The sequence below is a fragment of the Notechis scutatus genome, chromosome Z (genome assembly GCF_049901735.1).
Source record: "Notechis scutatus isolate UNSWTSFEM ecotype Mainland chromosome Z, rNotScu1.2, whole genome shotgun sequence".
Taxonomy (NCBI): Eukaryota; Metazoa; Chordata; class Lepidosauria; order Squamata; family Elapidae; genus Notechis; species Notechis scutatus.
This window is the reverse complement of record NC_142025.1, coordinates 64,296,800-64,316,453: the sequence shown is the minus strand read 5'-3', so window position 1 is coordinate 64,316,453 and position 19,654 is coordinate 64,296,800. Positions and strand designations below refer to the sequence as shown.

Genomic DNA, 19,654 nt, shown 5'->3' with positions numbered 1-19,654 from the left:
TATCAAAGTCCAGTGTCAAAAAACAGTTCAGTAACAAACTTACATCAAATCCAGGAATATCAGTCAATTAGGAAAAAATGGAGGAACGGCAATACTTTCCAACAGAAGGAAACAGAGATACACTCACACTCTCTTCTGAGACTAAGGCCTAAGATAAACCAGGTTTCTGGCTCCATCTTATGGCCATTTGAGAAACCACACCCAATTGTAGTTTTTAGCATGCTCTTAAAGATACAGTTTTAAAATGTTTATCCTGGTTTATATATTTCTAACCCAAATAGCTGTTAGGTGACTCATATTCCTAACAGTATCCCTCCAGAAGTTTTTTTTAAACAATCTACCAAAATTTCAAAGAATGTTTTTAAACACTTGTAGTAAACAAATGACTAAATTTTGTCCCACAAAGATACACCACTTTATACCAACTATAGGTAGTCCTCAACTTAAAACTGCAATTGAGCTTCTGGTCAAAAGTAAACACACACTTGTAAAGCAGGTTATCATGTAAAAACCAATTTTACAACTTTTTTGCAGCAGTTGTTAGGCAAATATCATGGTTGTTGAATGATCGTTAAGCAAATGCAATGGACATTAAGTCACTAAACAAACCCATTGTTCTAGTGGGGCACTTTTTCTGAAAACCAGAAATAAATGCCACTTTTTGACAAAAATGTCATAAACTATGGTCACAATTGCAGGATACTGAAAACAGTCATAAATAAATAGCAGCTGCCAAGTACATGAAATATGATCCCATGATCTTGCAGGAGACCCAGCCATCAGAACTGGGTCATAAATATATTTTGGCGGTCCCATCACAATTTTGGTCACTACACAACAACTATCTGTACATATGCAGTGTAGCTTTTTGCTTTGTCTACAGGTTTCATAATGGGCTGCTGCAGCCCCCACAGTCATTCACCCTTATGGTTGACCATGGTGAACACTGCAGTATCCCCCCATCTTTCCCCACATTCATCCTGTCCTGCCAGGCCATGAGCTTCCTTCCCATCCAGCCACTCATTCACCTGGAGAAATTAGACTGACCACAGTATGGTGGAACAGTTGCACCTTGCAGACCTTTAGCTTCTGTCTCACCATCCATTCAATTCATCCAGGGGAGTTCAGACCACCTCAACATTCACCTAGGCCAGTCCATGCAAATAAACTGCAGCTTGCAGGCCCTGAACCTTCTTCTTATCCATTCACTCATTCATCCAAGGGAGTTCAGGCCAACTGTAGTGTGTGAAAAGCAGATTGTTGTGGTCCGTTGGCGGCCTGCAGAGCTGCAGCAGAGTCGGGCAGTGGGGAGGAACATGAGCCAGTTCTGTAGTCTTGGGAGGGCTCGGACGAAGGATCTGCGTCCGTAACAGAGATGGGGCCAGGGCCATCTGAGAGTTATGTGCTGACTCTGAAACCTCCAGAATCTGACATCAGAGAGGCAGAGGAACAGGGGGAGCCTGTTCCCAGTGTGCACTTGCGCAGAGCTGCCAGAAGGCAAGAACAGTTAAGACAAAAGGGGTGACTTGGGAGTAAGGCTTGGAGATGATTGGCCCCTCCCATAAGACATAAAGGAGGAACAAATGGACATGAGCCTTTGCAGGAAGCAACTTTGTTCCTTCTGGTCAGTTTAAATTCTGAAGCTCCGTGTTGACTTTGTGCTCCATTTGGCCTGGTACAGCTAATTGGCAATTTAGTCATTGGCAGCATTTCAAGGGAGATAAAGGTGGGTGCTTATCAGCCTTATCCCGAAAGACTGTGGCAGACTTCTGTTGGACTATTCATAAACTGTTTGGGACTCAATATGGACTGTGAATGCATATAATTCACAGCTGTTAAAATAAAAAGTTTTTGGGAACAGCATGTGATTGTTACTGTCTCGGGAAGCCTTGGTCAGAACACAAATACAGTTCGCATGCATGCTTTGTTCCCATCCATACAGGGCAATTCAGGCTGGCTGCAAGATGTAAAAAATGGCTGCAGCTTGTAATCCTTTTGCCAGCAAATGCCTGGCACCTCAGCTTTCCTGCAGTGGCAACCTTGTGGCAGTGTCATGCTATTCTTTAAGCACAATTTTACAGAAGATTCTCTTTTTAAGGAGACTTTTATTTTGTTTATTTCTTTGTTTATTTATTATTTTTAAAAAAGAACCTCCTACAAGATCACAAAAGCAACACCTGCTTGCAGAATAGCTCAATGCTGCCATGAAGCTGTATCTGTAGGAAAGCTGAGCCTTGCATCGCATCACCTGAGTGCCTCTCTCAGAAGCTGGGGGTGTGTGTGTTATTTTGAGTGCCGGAGTGCCCAAGAGATGGCTGAGGAACAGGCTGTGTCTTGCAAGTCCCTGGGTACTGAATTGCTAGGTGTGAAGGAAGCCTGAGGCCAACAAGCTACAGTGACTTCCCACACAATATAGCTAGCCAGAGTTTCGCAGTGTGGATAAGTAGCTGGATGGGAAAGAAACTCAAGGCCTGCTAGGAAAAGTGGAGGATAAGGTCATCAAGGTATGGAGGGAAAGTTTATGAGACTCAGGTCAGCCAAGTCAGGGTCTGTGTTAGGCCTCCGAGGATCTCCCTTATCCCATGCTCTGCTTAATGACTACATCAGGGAAAGCAGGTATGGAGAGTCATTAAGCAAGGCAATCACAAACCTTTTTTAAGACATGACTGTAATGGGCAGGTTCCCAGATTGAAGACTACCAATATCAGTTTCTTCCACAATATTTCCATAAACATCAAATCAAAAGCTACTTTCAAATTTATAAATGCAGTACAAAAGGAATTTGATACCAAGAGGAATATTTTTCTGCCAGATAGCTTAAATCATCTAATAGATTGTCTTATCCTTAAAAAGAGTTACTTATCAGCCAAGACTTGGTTTTGTTAACAATTGAATTTTTCATCTGGATGTTTAATATACTGTAAATCAGCTATTTTTCCATTTTCAAAATGAGCTGTAAGCTTGAAATAAATATTTGAATTTATATTTCACAAAAAGTTATAAAAGCTATTTCAGCACTGTCATATTATAGAATCATGATTTAAAAAACAAACTACCAAAAATTCATATTTTTCTATAACGCTAAACTGATACCTAATATACCATATTGTAAGATTTTATCCCTTTAAATCTTTGGGACATTATTTCACTAAAAACTTAAATGAAATTATTTATTCCATCAGAACACGTTATTTCACCAATGTTTTGAATATTTCACATAGTGATCATGTTAAGGCCTTCCTGTTTCTTCTATAGTAAAAGCCTTCTATCATTCTTAGAAATATGTGTCACAGTTTAAATCAGTGAACAAATTTGTCCCATTACCAAATTCAATAATTTTAACAGAATTATATGTTTAATATATAGAAATCTTTTTTTGAACAGGCCAATTGTTTTAGAGCAGTGATGTGATTCAAATTTTTTTACTACTGGTTCTATGAGCATGGCCTGGTGGGCGTGGCGTGGCTCAGTGGACATGACATGGGAAGGATACTGTAAAATCTCCATTCCCTCCCCACTCCAGGGGAAGGATACTGCAAAATCTCCATTCCCTCTCCACTCCTGGGGAAAGGTTACTGCAAAATCCCATTCCTTCCCCACCCTACTAACCTGCTTTCCAGCTCTGTTCTCCTGTGCAGGACAACAAAAGAAGACCCAGCCAATCAGCTGGGACTCGGGAGGCAGAGAATAGACAGGGATGGGGCCAGTCAGAAATGGTTCTCTGGAAATTTCTGCTACCGGTTCTCTAGAACCTGCTGAATATCACCTCTGTTTTAGAGTTATGACTTCCTAGAATTCTAACAATGAAACATATTTTTCAAATGATAGAGCAGGTTATATGACTTCTATTCAGCTTAGATATTATTGTTCATAATATTAGAAACAATTATACATACATACACAGAAATGTTCCCTTTAAATAGCTAGAGCCAGCTGTAAACATTTCAAAATCTTTACAGCTAAGCAAATACTTATTAAGTCCAAAATATTAAATAAGTAACTTGATTCATAATTATTTTCTAATATTATATGTATTAGTAAATATAATTGGATTAATTATTAAAGTACGCGTGTTGTAAATTGCTTAAAGTTACAGATACTCTAAAACAAGAGCCAAGGTAATACAAAAAAAAATCTGATGATGTATCAATATTCAAAATTAAAACCCATGAGGGAAAAATACAGAGAAGGAAAGAGAGTTTGGATAGATGGATGGATATACATGACACCCAGTGTAATGTAGCAGTTAAAGTATAGCCTGGAAGTGGGGAGACCCAATCTTTTTCCTTCATTAGGCATGGAAGCCAACACATCTATTTTAAGCCATTCACTCTCCCTCACCTCTTGATTGGGAAATCAGAAAACATCTATGTATCAACCCACACTGAACCAGCATAACAGAATACAGTTTGTAATATTCAATTATTGTGGTTGCTTTGGTGTGATAATTTATAAGCATGCATACCTTTTTGAACAGAACAACTGATTAGCATAATACCACTCTCTGAAGAACTGCAACAAAATATTGCTCTCTAAATTAAAATTAATACAGTAATTTAGATACTATCCAAACTCAAATGTTTCATTAAAAGAATGAAGGCACAAATTTAGAATTTATCAATTTTTAATATCAATTTTTATATTCAAACTATTTCAAAATATTTTTTCACTCATTAATAATCACCATAAAAGAATTTTAAACAGTTGTACTTTCTAATACCAGATTTTGGTATTAACACAATGTCCGAATTCTATTTATCAATAATTAAATTCTCACATTATGCTATGTCAACTAAAATACGGATGATGAACAAAAACGTTAGATTTTTTAAAAAGACTATCACATTATGTATTTGATCTGTAACCAATGGCTGGATCTTGAGAACTCGATCACTGAAGAGTAAGCCAGGTTCAGAGCGGGGAGCAGCATCATAGATCAGTGCTTAGTTTTCATCAGCTTATTGAAAAATATATGTCAAATAGACCTGTATCATTATATGCCAGTTTTATAGATCTCAAGGCAGCCTTTGATATGGTTACCAGGACTAAGCTATGGGAGAAGCTGGAAGCTGCCTCAATTGACCATAGGCGTTTTCATCTATTATGTGCCCTACGTACTAAAACATCCCTCAAGGTGAGGTGTAATATGCAAGGATCTCAAAGTCAGTCAAAACTCAAAAGGGGGTTAAACAGGGTTACTTTTCAACTTCTACATAAACAACATAGTAAAATGGTTAAATAAACCAAATTACCACTCCACAAAAATAGGTGATTGAAGCATCGCCCTGCTGCTCTATGCAGATGATCCTGTGATCCTCTCAGGACACCAGTAGGCCTTAAAAGAGCCTTGCAAGCCCTCATCCAATATTGTAATTACAATAAACTGGATATAAATTATGACAAAACAAAGATTATGGCCTTTGCAAAAGACCAAAACTCCATGGTATCTAAATGGCCGTAAAAAAGAGCAGGTAACCACCTTCAAATACCTGGGGGTAGTCATCCAGGCCACTGATTCATGGCAAATATGTAGCTACCTTGGGCCAAAGATCAGCAAGCACCATCCCTAAATTTTTCTGCACAAAGTAAGGATATTATGTCCATCTGCAATTAAGCTTTTTCTGGCCAAATCGCTAGCACAGCTTCTTTATGGGACCTTGCTTGGACCCTCAGCTTTGTATTTTACACCAGTGGTTGCCAACCAAGTGGGCTGGGGACCACTGGTGGTCCACGATAAAATTTTGGTGGTCCGCAGAGAAATGTCCCCCCCAAAGCACTCCCCCCAATGCAATTAATCCAGGCTGCGCGGGAACTCAAGGCTGTGCTGCCCACATGGCCTGCCCACCTGCTGGCCACCACTCTTTGGCCGAGTGCAAACCTTACCTTGAGTAGAGCCATGCGAGCTGGAACTGGAAGATAAGACCAACGGCGGGGAAGGAAAATCCATCCTGGGGTGGCTTGCTGATGTTGGTGGGAAAGTCAGTCCCATATTCCAGAGCTGCAGTAGTCACAAGGCTGGCCCTTTGGTCATCCCGTAGCTGCTTCATGGCAGGCTGGTGCACTCGGGTGGAGGAGCAGCTGCTCTGGGACGACCAAAGGGTCAGTCCTGTGACTACTGCAGCTCTGGAATATGGGACCAACTTTCCCACCAATGTCAGCAAGCCACTGTCAGTCAAAATTCATATTAGTGGTCCGTGGGATTTAAAATTATGCGTTTGGTGGTTCCTGAGGTCCAAAAAGTTAGTGACCCCTGTTTTACACCACTGGAAAAAGTTCAATCCAAATTCATTAGATCAATTCTCCAGATGCCATGTGTGCCACAAATACACTTCTGCACCTAGAAACAGGATTGACCAAAAATTCAAACCAAATATCTGTACAGCATCCCTAAATCCCTGGCTAAAGCTTAATTTCTTTCCATAAGGTCTTGCTCCATTAATCCTCTAAGACAAATTCTCTTAATCATGGATCAAGGCTTTCGAGTCCAACCTTGCCAAACTAGGCTTCTCCCCAGATTCAATACTCAAGATGGACTATAACCAAGCAAAACAAACTTTACAATAAAGGGTAGAGGACATCAAAAGGCAAACGGACTTAGGGAAATCTCCGTTGTTTCTGGCTCCAGAAGCCATTAGATATGTTGTTACTGCTGTTAGCTATCTTAGCCAGTTGTAGTCAGCAAATCACTAGAAAGCATTTTCACTCGCATGGTGCCATGCGCTTCCATTGGCCGTCCTGTACGCCAAGTATAAAAAGATACCATTGACTGAAAGACTCTGTTTCTGTGGCTCAGGAGAGGTGGAGACTGTGGATCACGTACTCTTTCAATGTTCTTTTTATACAGAGATTCAGAAAAAACATATTCTGTCAATAATTGCTAGATATCCTGGTTGTTCCAACACTGCTTATCTCCAGTGGCTGTTTAAGGATGAAAGGTTCATAATTACAGCACAGGTGGCTAGATTCTGCACAGCAGCACTGGGGATTCATCGGAAACATGTGTCTAATCCACTATACTAATGTTATGTAATAAATGTGGCAAACCCTTTGTACTGCTTATTCCTTTCCCTTTTGATATTAAACTGACAGTGGGCCACACAGTTTATGGATTGTAATTTTAGTATAGTTAGACCATGTGTAATTGACTGATTGGATTTTATCATAGATTTTGTTATTATTTTGTACTAGAATTTTTAATTGAATATTTACTGAGTGTTTTTATTTATTCTGGTCTCTGGTCTATGATTATAATAAACTGATAAACTGAATTGATCTGTAACCATTATTAACCATAAAACATTATTTTCATGGAATAAAATTTCATGGCTTAACTTCAACCAAAACTCCAGAATTCATTAACCTCTAGAGATCTGATTCATAATATAAATTAAGCCATCAAAAATATTTAGAAGCTTTGAAAAGATTAAAGTAAGAAAACTACATTCTATAAAATCTTTTTATTTAAAATCCTAAAATACAGTAGCCAAATTATTCTGACAGATGGATTATTTACTGTAATTATTATATCTATATAGGACTCCCACCCCACCTCATATAACCAGACAGTGGGACAGTTTGTGGGTTCTTAACTATGGCTTATTTTTAGGATAGGGCTTATATTAGGCACACACATAAAATTAAGCTAGAGCTTATTTTCAGGATAGGTCTTATTTTCAGGGAAACATGGCACTTTTTAAAAGACGTGTCTTTAACATTATTAAATCAATGGATTAATATTGGAACACATGGTCAATTTTGGAAGGCATTATATACATTTCAAATATTCTGTGAATGCCTTTTTTATTCTAACAATGCTATTTATAGCAGACTTTTAGAAGAGTCAAAAAAGCTCATTTACTTAGTAAACTAAGAAAAAGTCAACTTGTTTCTTTCATTGATACTGGGTTTGCAAAGCAGATGGATCCTGTTTTGTAAAACGAAGAAAATGTATCTCTTTGTAAAATTAAGAAATAATATGAATGGGTCCTCTCCTTCAACCTCCACTATGTTTGATATGCTATGATTAATCTGTATAATAACTGATAATAAAATGCTGCCAATTTCACTTCAGTTATTTTTATTCCATTTTGTTATTATAACATAATTGTAAATGTATTCTCACATGCACATAGCTTTACAATTAGTTCAGCTGGTATTATGAATTCAACTTATAAAGTTTATGAATTCATGACCTGCAAATTATCACTACAAACGATTCAAGCTAGAATCACTGTTCCAAATGTTTTAATTATGTTATTCCCTACACTTTGGGCAATAAAGTTAATTAAGTTTATTGAATTAATGTCTGGTTTCAAATAGGAAAACAGCTAGCCATAAGAACTGACACCCACACATCTTTGGATTTTTCAAACAATATTATTTTATTTTATTATTTCATTTTATTGAGATATATAGCTGCCCACCTTTCATGCCATAATTCTGGGCTGTTCATAAAAACAATAAGAATATTAAAAATAAAGTAAAATCCAACATTCCAAATCAACTCCTAGCACCCTAAACTAGTAACATCAGCAAATCAAGGAATGGCTATATTAACCATTATAATCTAGTAATTTATATCAGATTTTGTACAGCCAAAAGAGAGCAATTAATAAAAAATTATTGTAATCTTAGAAAATCTTCAATTCAATATTAAGAGTCATTAGTAAGAAGGAGAAACAAAGAAATTCCAGCATTTTTATTACATATTACACATGCTTCAGAACATGTGTTCATCATTTGTGACTGAACATTTTAGTTGAATCTCAATTATGATTCAGAAAACATGAGTGCCCTCTGGTGGCTATATATTTCTGAATTCATAAAGAACTTGTTTATATCTCATGATCTCATAAAATGAATTATAATTAAAACATAGAAGCATATTACCCTGACAACAAACAAGATATAATCTAAAATAACATTTGTTCCCATTCCCTAGAAACTGAAAGGGGCGTTGGTGCTTACCTGATACACCCCTTCTCTGTGAGCTGTGAAGAGTATCCAGGCATGGGAGGTGCTTCTGTCGTTCAACAGGCTGAGCTGATTTCTGAGAACACTCCTCCTTGCAGTTCCTCCTTAGTGTCCCCAGTTTTGGCGAAGTCAAAGTGATAAGTTCATTGTTGTTCTCCTTCACCTTTGCTCTCTAGACTTGGCCAGGATTGGCCCCACAACCAGATGGTCTCTGAGTGGGGCTGGATGCTCTTCACAGCTCACAGAGAAAGGGCGTATCAGGTAAGCACCAACGCCCCTTCTCCTGATGAGCTGTTCCGAGCATCCAGGCATGGGACATACCAAAGCTAGCGTGTCCTATGGGAGGATCTCTGTCTGGTTTGGAGTCCCCTTTTTTACATGTGAACCTGTTGTAAGACCTGTCTGCCAAAGGCTGCTTCAGCGGAAGCAAAAATGTCCAGTTTATAGTGCCTTATGAAAGGCAATGGTGATGCCCACGTCACTGCCTTGCAGATCTCATTGATTGACGCTTGAGTAGCCCAAGCTGCCGATCTGGCAGCACTCCTAGTTGGTGTGCCATAATACCTGTAGGCACGGGCAATGACTGTGTTTCATAGATTTTTGCAATTGTGCCTTGCAGCCACCTTCCAATTATCGATGATGTGACTTTTCTGCCCTGAGTAGAAGGCTGAAACAAGACAAATAAGGCCTCCGTCTTCCTGAATGAGACAGTCCTGTTTATGTAAATTCAGAGGACACGTCTACCATCTAGTAGATGCCATTGTCTCTCTAGAGCATGGGCTGGTCTAGGACAGAAGTTGGGGAGAATGAACTCCTGTGCTCGATGGAAGGCCAAATTAATGTTGTGAATGAAGGTTGGATCTAAGCGAAGAATGACTCTGTCAGAATGGAATATGCAGAGATCTTGTCTCACTGACAGGGCGGCTAGCTCAGAAATTCATCTTGCGGATGTTATGGCTACTAAGAACACCACCTTGTAAGTGAGAAGGTAGAGACTCATGGTTCTCAGAGATACAAAAGGTTTCTTAGTGAGTGCTGTGAGAACCTTGTTTAGATCCCAGGTGGGGTATTTATGGACCACTGGAGACCTTAAATTAGTGGTCCCACAGAGGAAACTAAGTATCCGCAGGTGATGAGTGAGGGATCGTAGGTCACCACAGGAAATGAGAGAGGCTAAGGTTGCTACCTGTCTACGTAAAGTATTTGGGGAAAGTCCTTTGTCCAAACTTTCCGGGAAAAAGTCTAGTATTTGCGCCACCAATGGAGAGATTAGATCTATCTTCACCTTGTCACAGAACCTGCAGAAAGTAGTCCAGGTAGCATTATATATATGGTTCATGGACAGACATCTGGCCGCTTGGATTGTTGAGATGACTTTGTTGGAGAACTTCAGGAGTCTGCTCAAGCGCCATATGGCTAGGTGTAGCCATTGTGGGTCCGGATGTTGAATTGGACCCTGTGTGAGTGAGACTCTGTCCAGCAGAATTCTACATGAGTCGGTGATCGATAGATCCAAGATCCGTGAACCATGGACGTCTGGGCCAGTATGGTGTGACCAGCAACAGTTCTGCTTTCTCCTCCAGGAGTTTCTGGACCAGCTTGGGGACCAGTGGGAGGGGAGGGAAGTCATAGACTAGGCCTCAAGGCTAGTGGCAGCAAAGGGCATTGACTCCCTCCACCCTTCCCTTGGTTGGAAACCTTGAAAAGAACCTCAGGAGCTCAGCATTGATTGACGAGGCAAAGAGGTCCAGGATCGGTTGGCCAAACTGATCCGACATCTCTTGGAACAGTCTGGGGTGCAAGTGCCACTCAGAATGATTGACAGTGGCCCTGCTCAAGCAGTCAGCCTGGACATTGGACTATCCTGAGATGTGTTCCGCTCTGATGGAAAGTAGATGCCTCTCTGCCCAGCAGCACAGTCTCTCTGCTTCCCTCATGAGGGACTTTGAGTGCGGGGCCCGCTGTCTGTTTACGTGGGCCTTCATAGCTACGTTTTCGGTCAACAGGAGGACATGCTGTCCCTGGATCTTTGGTTGAAATTTGTGGAGGGCCAGATGGGCAGCCCTCAGTTCTAACCAATTGATACTGCAGGTTTGTTCTGTAGGGAACCAGAAATTAAAATGTTGTCAAGATAACATTGTATGCGGACCGGCTTATTCCTAAGGTGTGCTGCCAATGCTGCTAGAATCTTTGTAAAGATTCGAGGGGCTGAGGCTAGACCAAAAGGCAGAGCCCTATATTCGTAATGGCGGCCAGAGGAACAGAACCGCAAAGACTTTCTATGGTTGTCCCTTATAGGAATGTGGAGGTATGCCTGTCAAATCTATAGAGGTTAAGATGTCACCCTGTCTGATACTCAGGAGGATGGATTGTAGGGAACTCATCTTGAACTTTCCGTAGATTAAAAATCAGTTCAAGTGTTTCAAATCCAGAATTGCCCTCCACCCCCTGAACTTTTTGGGACCACAAATAGATGAGAATAAAATCCCTGTCTTTGGTGATCCCACAGTACAGATCAAATAGCGTGGATCTCCAGCAAGTGCTGGATTGCAGTCTCCATAAGGGTCTTTTTTGTATGAGACAGGACATTGCATGAAAAAGTTCAGAGGCGTGAAGTGGAATTCCAGAGAGAGACCTGATCTTATGGTCTCTCGGACCCAGGCATATGAAGTAATGGATTCCCACTGATCAGCAAAGAGGGCCACTCAACCTATGTGGGGGGGGGGGTGTCAGGTAGGAAATTATTTCAGACTTTGAAAGGATCTATTTCCTGCGCCATGAAATGGTCTCTTTGCTTGCCTTCCCCATTTGTTTTGGTCCCCGAAATCTGCTCTGTCTGGCTGGCCCTGTCTGTATCCAAAGGGTCTCTGGGACCTTGGGTAATAGATTCCCTGGTAGGAGGGGCGAAAGGAATTCCTCCTAAAGGACTGAGATCTGGCCTCAAATCTACGAAAAAGAGAGGGAAGGACTTTTTTCTTTTCTCGAGACTCCACCAGGATCGGATCTAGGGAAGATCCAAGCAGCTTGTTACCCTCAAAGGGAGCTGAAGCCAGCTTCCATTTGTGTTTGGTATCTGCTTGCCAATGGCAAAGCCAAAGTAAACGGCAAGCAGTTATCTGTGACACTATGGCCTTGGAAGAGAATTTGACTGTGTTTAGGGTGGCATCTGCAGAAAATTTGGTGGCTGCCATCAGCTTAGCTATATCCTGATGTGCCCTGACGTTGGTGATCAGGATAGTTTCCTGGAGGTGGCAAAGCCATCTTAGGGATGTTCTAGAGAAGAAAGAGGCAGCTTTAGCTGCCTTAATGGACCAGGCGTCTGCCTGATAAGCCCTACGTAGTGCAAGCTCTGCTCTCTCCTCCTCTGGTTTTAAGGCATCTTCTGGCTCGCTGGGAACCGTGGAGGAAGATGCTAAGGCTACAATTTGCTCATCTACTATGGGTGTCTGAAGAAACCCAACCAAGTCGGGGGCTAGGTTATAAATTTTTTTGTCATACCCAGTGGTGATAGGATGGGTGCCCATGGATGATCACTGTTTCTGGACCATATCAGTAAACATTTTGGGTACTAGGATGACCTCTGCCTTGGTGATGGGCTGGAGTGAAAATCAGCCCATCAGCAAGGCAGAGGTCATTCCAGTACCCAAAATGTTTATTGATAAAGTCCAGAAACAGTGATCATCAGAATCTGCAGAGCAAGAGTTAGTCTCTGAAGTGGCCAGTGGATTGTCCAGGCGGGCCATGGTTTTGGCCTTCAATAACAAGGACTTGAACAATTGAGGGAGGAACAGCCCCATGAATATTGGTTGTTCCGTGGCTAGCTCTTCAGACATATTCTGTCCTGTGTGATCTTCTACCTCAGATAAAGAGGCCTCAAATTCCTGTGAAGACACAGAGACATGGGCATCTAGATCCTCCCTCTGCTCAATCCTCATCTGTGGTACTTGAAGGTACTTGAAGATCCTGAGTGGGGCTCTATAGACAGGTTACCTGAATTTGAGGAAATTCAACTCTGTGCAGAAGTGGAGGAGGGTCCTGGTATTTGGGGAGGCTGGTGGTTGACCTCTGGATTGGTAGGTCTGCTGTACTCCTGCAGCAATGCCTTGCTTAATTCCCTCCATCATCCAGACCTTCATTTGTGGAGGGATGTCCTGAGGCAGGAATTCATCTGTGCGGAGTCCTGCAGCACTTGGTGTGAAAGAAGCTTCAGGTGCTACCCTCGGTCGTTTGCTCAGTTGGGCTGCCTGCTCTGAAAATGACCAAGGAGCATGAACCCTTGCTGAACTGGTATCATGGAGCTCGGCCCCGGAACCTGAAGGTTGAGGACCTCAGGAGTTCCTGGTGGAACCTTAGTTTGTGAGGGTAGAACAGTACTACTCCTGGACAAGATAGACAGGTCCAGAGGAAGAGTTGGGAGGGGAAGGAGGGGTACCGTGACCACTGGAGAGAGTGGTTGCCTGTTCTTCTCGGCCTCCCTGAGACAGTTCTATAACTGCTTCTCCACTGCCTTCTGGCACCTCCTCCTGTCCTTCTCCGCCACCTTGGAGGGCGTTTTGGAACCCTGGTTCTTCTGGTTCCTAGTCATAGCCCTTCTGGCCGCCGCTCTAAATCCTGGAGTGCTGGAACTAGCACAGCTGCCACCAACTATTACACTCCTGGATAACAGGTGCATTTAAGGAGGGTAAAATGGCGTAATATAAGGATTATTCAATGAGGTGATTAGCACACCTGGAGAGTTTGCACCGAGCTACGAGCAGTGACTCCTTATAAAAAGAGCGCCATATCAGTGAATCACTATATCAATTTATATGTTTTTCGTGTGTGTGTGTGTGTGTGTGTGTGTGTGTGTGAAGCCCCCTTGAGCCAATAAAAATATTCCTTTAGGCCTAAGGGGTTGACACTGACCTATCCAGGTAGATGCCTGGACTTTGGCAGCTTTAATTGTGCAGGCTCAAGGCCTAAGCACTAACTGCTATACTGCTTTGGACGCCTAATGTGGGGCTATGCCAACCTTATGCCTTACTTGCTCCATCGTGTACGCAAAAGTTTCGTTCCAAACACCACAGTCAGGCTGTCAGAGACAGGCCTGCAATGGGATAATGCCCCAACAGTTGTAATTTCAGGAATGGTCTCTGAGGTAACGGCTGCTGTGTTTCCTTGGTGTCAAAAACTCCACTTTAAAATGACGCCAGCCATTATTTCTGGCGCAAATTTAATCGCGGCTTCGGCTGAGGAAAAAACCTACATTAATCTGTTTCCCTTGTAATAGCTGAGGAGAGGGGACGCTTTAATGTGCTCCACTCTAGGTCAGGTCTGTGAGGGAGCTTTACTTCCGAAATGTGAAAGAGGAGACTTTTGCGGCAGGCGCGAGGCTCCGCTTAGCGCACCACTCACTATCTCCGACTGCCAGCTGATTTTAATTACAAAGCGGCATCAGAGCTCCTCTTTTTTTCTGTTATTATTCTGAGCAGCCAGAGGCTGTGATCTCACCGAGTTTTGTCCTTTTTTTTGAAGATTGAAGAAAGTAGATGTTCTTTATTTCAGCTGTGAGTCTTCCTGGCTGAGAGAAAAAGCTCCTAGCTGATCTGCCAACATCTAGAAACAAGTAAAGTAATAACTAGCAGTCAGCACGGGTTTGTTAAGAACAGATCATGCCAAACCAATCTTATTTCATTCTTCAACACAGTGACTAAATTAGTAGACCAGCAAAATATTGTGGTCATAATATATTTAAATTTCAGCAAGGCATTCGACAAAGTAGACCACAACCTACTTCTTAGTAAGCTAGAAAAAATTGGAATAGATAGCACCACCACTAGATGGACTCGCAACTGGCTGGCAAACCATACTCAACGAGTAGTCCCTAATGGGTCTAAGTCTACATGGAGGGAAGTAAGCAGTAGGGTGCCACAAGGTTCCGTCTTAGGCCCAGTACTCTTCAATATCTTCATTAACAACTTAGGTGAGGGAATAGAAGGGGAACTTACCAAATTTGCAGATGATACTAAGCTGGCAGGAATAGCTAACACCCAAGAAGATAGGCTCAAGATCCAGATGGATCTTGACAGACTAGAACACTGGACTATATCCAACAAAATGAAATTCAATGTAGAGAAAAGTAAAGTCCTACACTTAGGCAAGAAAAACCAAAAGTACACATATAGCCTGGGTGAAACCAGGCTCAATAGCAGTAACTGTGAGAGGGATCTTGGAGTCTTAGTGGACAACCAGCTAAATATGAGCCAGCAGTGTGCAGCAGCAACCAAAAAAGCTAATGCAATCCTAAATTGTATTAACAGAGGGATACAATCAAGATCAAGGGAAGTACTAATACCACTTTATAAAGCCTTAGTAAGAGTACTGCATCCAGTTTTGTTCACCACATTATAAAAAAGACGTTGAGACTCTAGAAAAAGTACAGAGAAGAGCAACCAGGATGATTAGGGGACTGGAGGCTAAAACATACAATGAAGGGTTGCAGGAACTGGGCTTGGCTAGTCTAGTAAAGAGAAGGACCAGGGGAGACATGATAGTAGTCTCTTCTATTTGAGGGGCTGCCACAGGGAGGAAGGGGTCAAGCTATTTTCTAAAGTGCCTGTAGGCCAGACAAGGAATAAGGCATGGAAACTGAACAAGGAGAGATTTAACCTGGAAATAAGGAGAAACTTTCTGACAGTGAGAACAATCAACCAATGGAACAGCTTGCCCTCGGAAGTTGTGGGAGCACCATCACTTAAGACTTTCAAGAAGAGATTGGACTGCCATTTGTCAGAAATGGTGTAGGGTCTCCCGCTTGGGCGGCGGGGGGTTGGACTAGATGACCTACAAGGTCCCTTCCAATTCTGATTATCTGTTATCTGTTATCTGAACACAGGCTGAGCTAAAACTGGGGACACAAGGAGGAGTGTCTTCAGAAATCAGCTCAGCCTATCGAACAACAGACAGAAGCACCTCCCATGCCTGGATGCTCATCAGGAGAAAGTAAAGATAACAAATATGAGCAACCCATCAAGATAACACCAAGCAATTATCTTGTTCTATCATATATATCCGAAGTTTCATTTCTTTTGGCTTATAAACTTTACAAAAAATAGCACATAGCAAAGCATACAATTTTGTTAGTATTAGTTTTGTCCCTGAACACAAACTAATGTTTGCCTATCATTTATCATGTTATTATGATAAATGCATGTTTGCATATCATCTAAAAAAGATCAGTATGAATGGATATATCAAAAGAATTAAAAAGTCTATGAACAAAAAACCTAAAGCTTATTTTTGTTTGATTGCTGCCATCAAAGTGATTCTTGACTTTTGAAAATTGCTTGGAGTAATTATTAGAATTTTTTATCAAGAATTTTTGGAAGTTGTTTGACACTACTTGTTTCCTATGATTAAGAGTGCAGTGCTGATCCAAGAATCTCCCAGTTGCTTCATGTCCAAGATAGGAATAGAACACATGTTCTCTCAGTTTCTAATCTAGTGCTTTTAACCTCTACATAAAACATGCTCTTATTAGAGCATGCATACTATAAAATATTAAAATTTCATCTGGATTTTATTTCAATTAAACATATATATATATTAATGTTATTATGGTTAAATATGTCATAAGAAGAAAGCAGAAAGCAAACTATTGACAACGTTTCAGTAAAAGGCATTTTACTGAAACATTGTTAAAACCATTGCATTAATAATGGCGTCTCAATTTCCAAAATATGCCAAATAAGATTCTGTACATCTTAGGTCTCTTCCTGTAATTTTTAAAAGCTTTTACTTTTACATGTTTTTGCAAGTATTTCAAAACAGTAGTTGCCAAGTATATTACAGGTAGTCCTCAACTTATAACTTGCCCATTAAAGTCATAAGTGGTTATGTCATTAAGCTAGATGGCCTTGCTTAAAGGCCCCCATCTCCTGCTCTCCCTGATGCAGCCCTTAAACAAACACATGGGTCCTTAAGCAAAGCACAGAGTACCTCGGGGTGAGGAAGGCCTTGTGAGGATTAGTGCAGGGCCAGGCCCACCTGCCCCAGGCCTCCCAAAGCTTCCCTATCCCCTAAGGCACCCCATTCTTCTCTCTTGGCCTGCTCCCAACCTGCCACTCAGTCATCCAAAGCAGGGGTCGCCAACCAGTGGGCTGCGAGAAAATTTTGGTGGGCCGCAGAGAAATCTCAGCCTCAGAGCAACCCCCCAAAGCAATTAATCCAGGCTGTGCAGAAACACAAGGCTGCGCCACCCACATGGCCCGCGGGAACCCTCTCTGCCCACTCACTCCTTATCCTGCAAACTTGCCTGCTGAATTGCTATTTTTCCGACCATCAGCTGTTATGCTGTGCTGGGAGATTTAGATTAGCTAGGAAGCAGGAAATGGTTGGATTTCTTGCATTCTAGCTAGTCTTTAGATCTTCGACTCTGCTTTTAAGCATAGCCGAACCTCCCTTAGGACTGAAGGTTCTATTATTCAGTACAGACTCACGGCAAGCAAATATTATGTGACAGACTGAGCTAGCCAATTTTATTAAATTGGTTTTAATAAATATAGATCTCTGAATGAATCTGTGATTCTGTGAGCAACTCAATCTACCTGCCTGCTTTGCCTGATTTTGGTAAAAGTTGCTCATTTTTAATAAAAAAAATCAATAAATGGTGCATTGTGTTAATTTTGTGAGTTTGCTTGCCAGCAAATTTTATGTGACAGATGGAGCTATGGCAGATAGATCTCTGAATGAATCTGTGATTCTATGAGCAACTCAATCTGCCTGCCTGCTTGGCCTGATTTTGGGTAAAAGTTGCTCGATTTAAAAAAAATTCAATATTTATATAAACATTTATAATATTTACATACAAGCCATGCCCAGCCAGTCACATGACCACCAAGCCACACCCACAAATTAGGCCACACCCACAGAACCAGTTAGTGGTCCCTGGGATTTAAAATTATGAGTTTGGTGGTCCCTGAGGTCCAAAAGGTTGGCGACCCCTGATCCAAAGGAACCTAAAACCAGAAGCTACTGGCATGCAAAGGGCTGTATACAGTTTTTTTTGCTCTCAGCTTCCATCCCACCCAGTCACCAAAGATGAGGTGAAAAAGGAGGGGAAAACATGTAAAAAGTTTCAGAGATAGAAAAATTACATATATTGAATCCTAATATTAATAAAATACTTTGACTCTTCAAATTTAACACATTTAAAGCACATCTTCCCGTAGATTTAAAATACAGTAAAAACATGTGAACAAAAATAAATAATTCCACCATTTACTCGTAGATATTCTTTTTCACACAAAATTGAATCACATATAGAAGCAGCAACAGAATGAGGCAGGGAAAAATAGAAATTATGTTGTTGCTGGACAACAAAATCAGTAGGGGATTCTTGATGTAGTATTCAAAGCCATAGCCAACTGCACAAGTCCCCTGAGCCACAGGTTTAGCAGCAATGTCTTAAAGTAATGTTCCTCTGTTTATTCTGTATTAGTGAAAATAATCTGGGACCAATAACTTACCTTTTATACCTCCAAATGGTCCATGTGTCATGTTATATGCTGTTCGATAAAGATTGTGCTCATACATACGTTTTAGCTGGTATTGGTTGCCATGTTCTGTATTTCCTAAGCTTCCTATTAAATAAAAGAAAGAGCTGCCTTAAGCTTGCAATATTTTCTCTGGAAAATGTTATTATGAAAGATGCTGTAGTATACTTATATTACACTTGAATACAGTTGTCAGAATTCAAGTTTCATTGATTATTATACCATGTGCCCTCCAAAATTCTTTTGACTATACCACAAAACTGAGGGGAAAATTAACCACTTATTAAAAGTAAGTGCAGTACATTTTTCTCACAAACTGAAAGTTTTCAGTTCATTCTCTGTTTGATTCTGATATCAAATAGAGAATACAGATATCTCCATCATACTATTGAAGGAATGACATCATAATCTCCCTAAATTTTGATGAACCGTTAACTCATCATCATCCATAACTTGCTATCTAGGCTCAATAGAGTTTGGTATATAACAAGAGCTGCAAGCTACCTAATTCTTTAGAGGACAAAGAGAAAGGCTTTTGTACTGGGGAGTTTTTAAAATATGAAGGTTCAAAACGTGTTATTCCTCTACAGATCATCACATAGAAAAATCTATTTATGTAGTCATTAAAGGTTGGCAGCAACTTGAGGGCACAATTAAACCAAAACATTATTAGCCTGCAGTACTTCTAAGGTTTATCTTCTTTCTGTATGTACGACCTAGCCCTTTTACTGCTGATGACTGAAAAAATTGCAGCACACTAAGCTAACCTTGGCCCTGATATAATTGCTCATGAACATCTTCAATCAGCTAAGAAAAGATGTTGAGATGCAAGTTTAATATTACAGTATGCTTCTATAAATATACTTTCAATAAGAACTTATATCTTCTGATGTTGTGTTTGCCATTTTCAAAAGCTCCACTTAATGGTTGCATCAGAGCAAGCAAGATGCCTGTTAAACAAGGCGACCACATGGTCACCTTGTTAAATGATAGTTATAACAGGCAACTATAATAGTAGGCTCCATTATGGCCATAAGTCGACAACTACCTGCACTGTGTCAGAAACTTCCTTTTCATTGCCACAAATTAAGGGGAAAACTTTTCTAGAAATACTAGTATATACTATATATATGGTATTCAGCTTTGTT

At 40.8% G+C, this 19,654-nt stretch overlaps 1 protein-coding gene across 5 annotated transcripts in view; it reads right to left on the bottom strand.

Moving 5' to 3' along the window:
* BBS9 (Bardet-Biedl syndrome 9) overlaps nucleotides 1–19,654 on the bottom strand; it is a 407,995-nt gene that overhangs the window by 360,707 nt on the left and 27,634 nt on the right. For all 5 annotated transcript variants that reach the window (XM_087946210.1, XM_026674870.2, XM_087946208.1 and 2 more), the window contains exon 5: nucleotides 18,480–18,593. In XM_087946210.1, coding sequence (XP_087802336.1) covers nucleotides 18,480–18,593 — 114 coding nt within the window. The remainder of the gene's footprint in view (nucleotides 1–18,479; nucleotides 18,594–19,654) is intronic.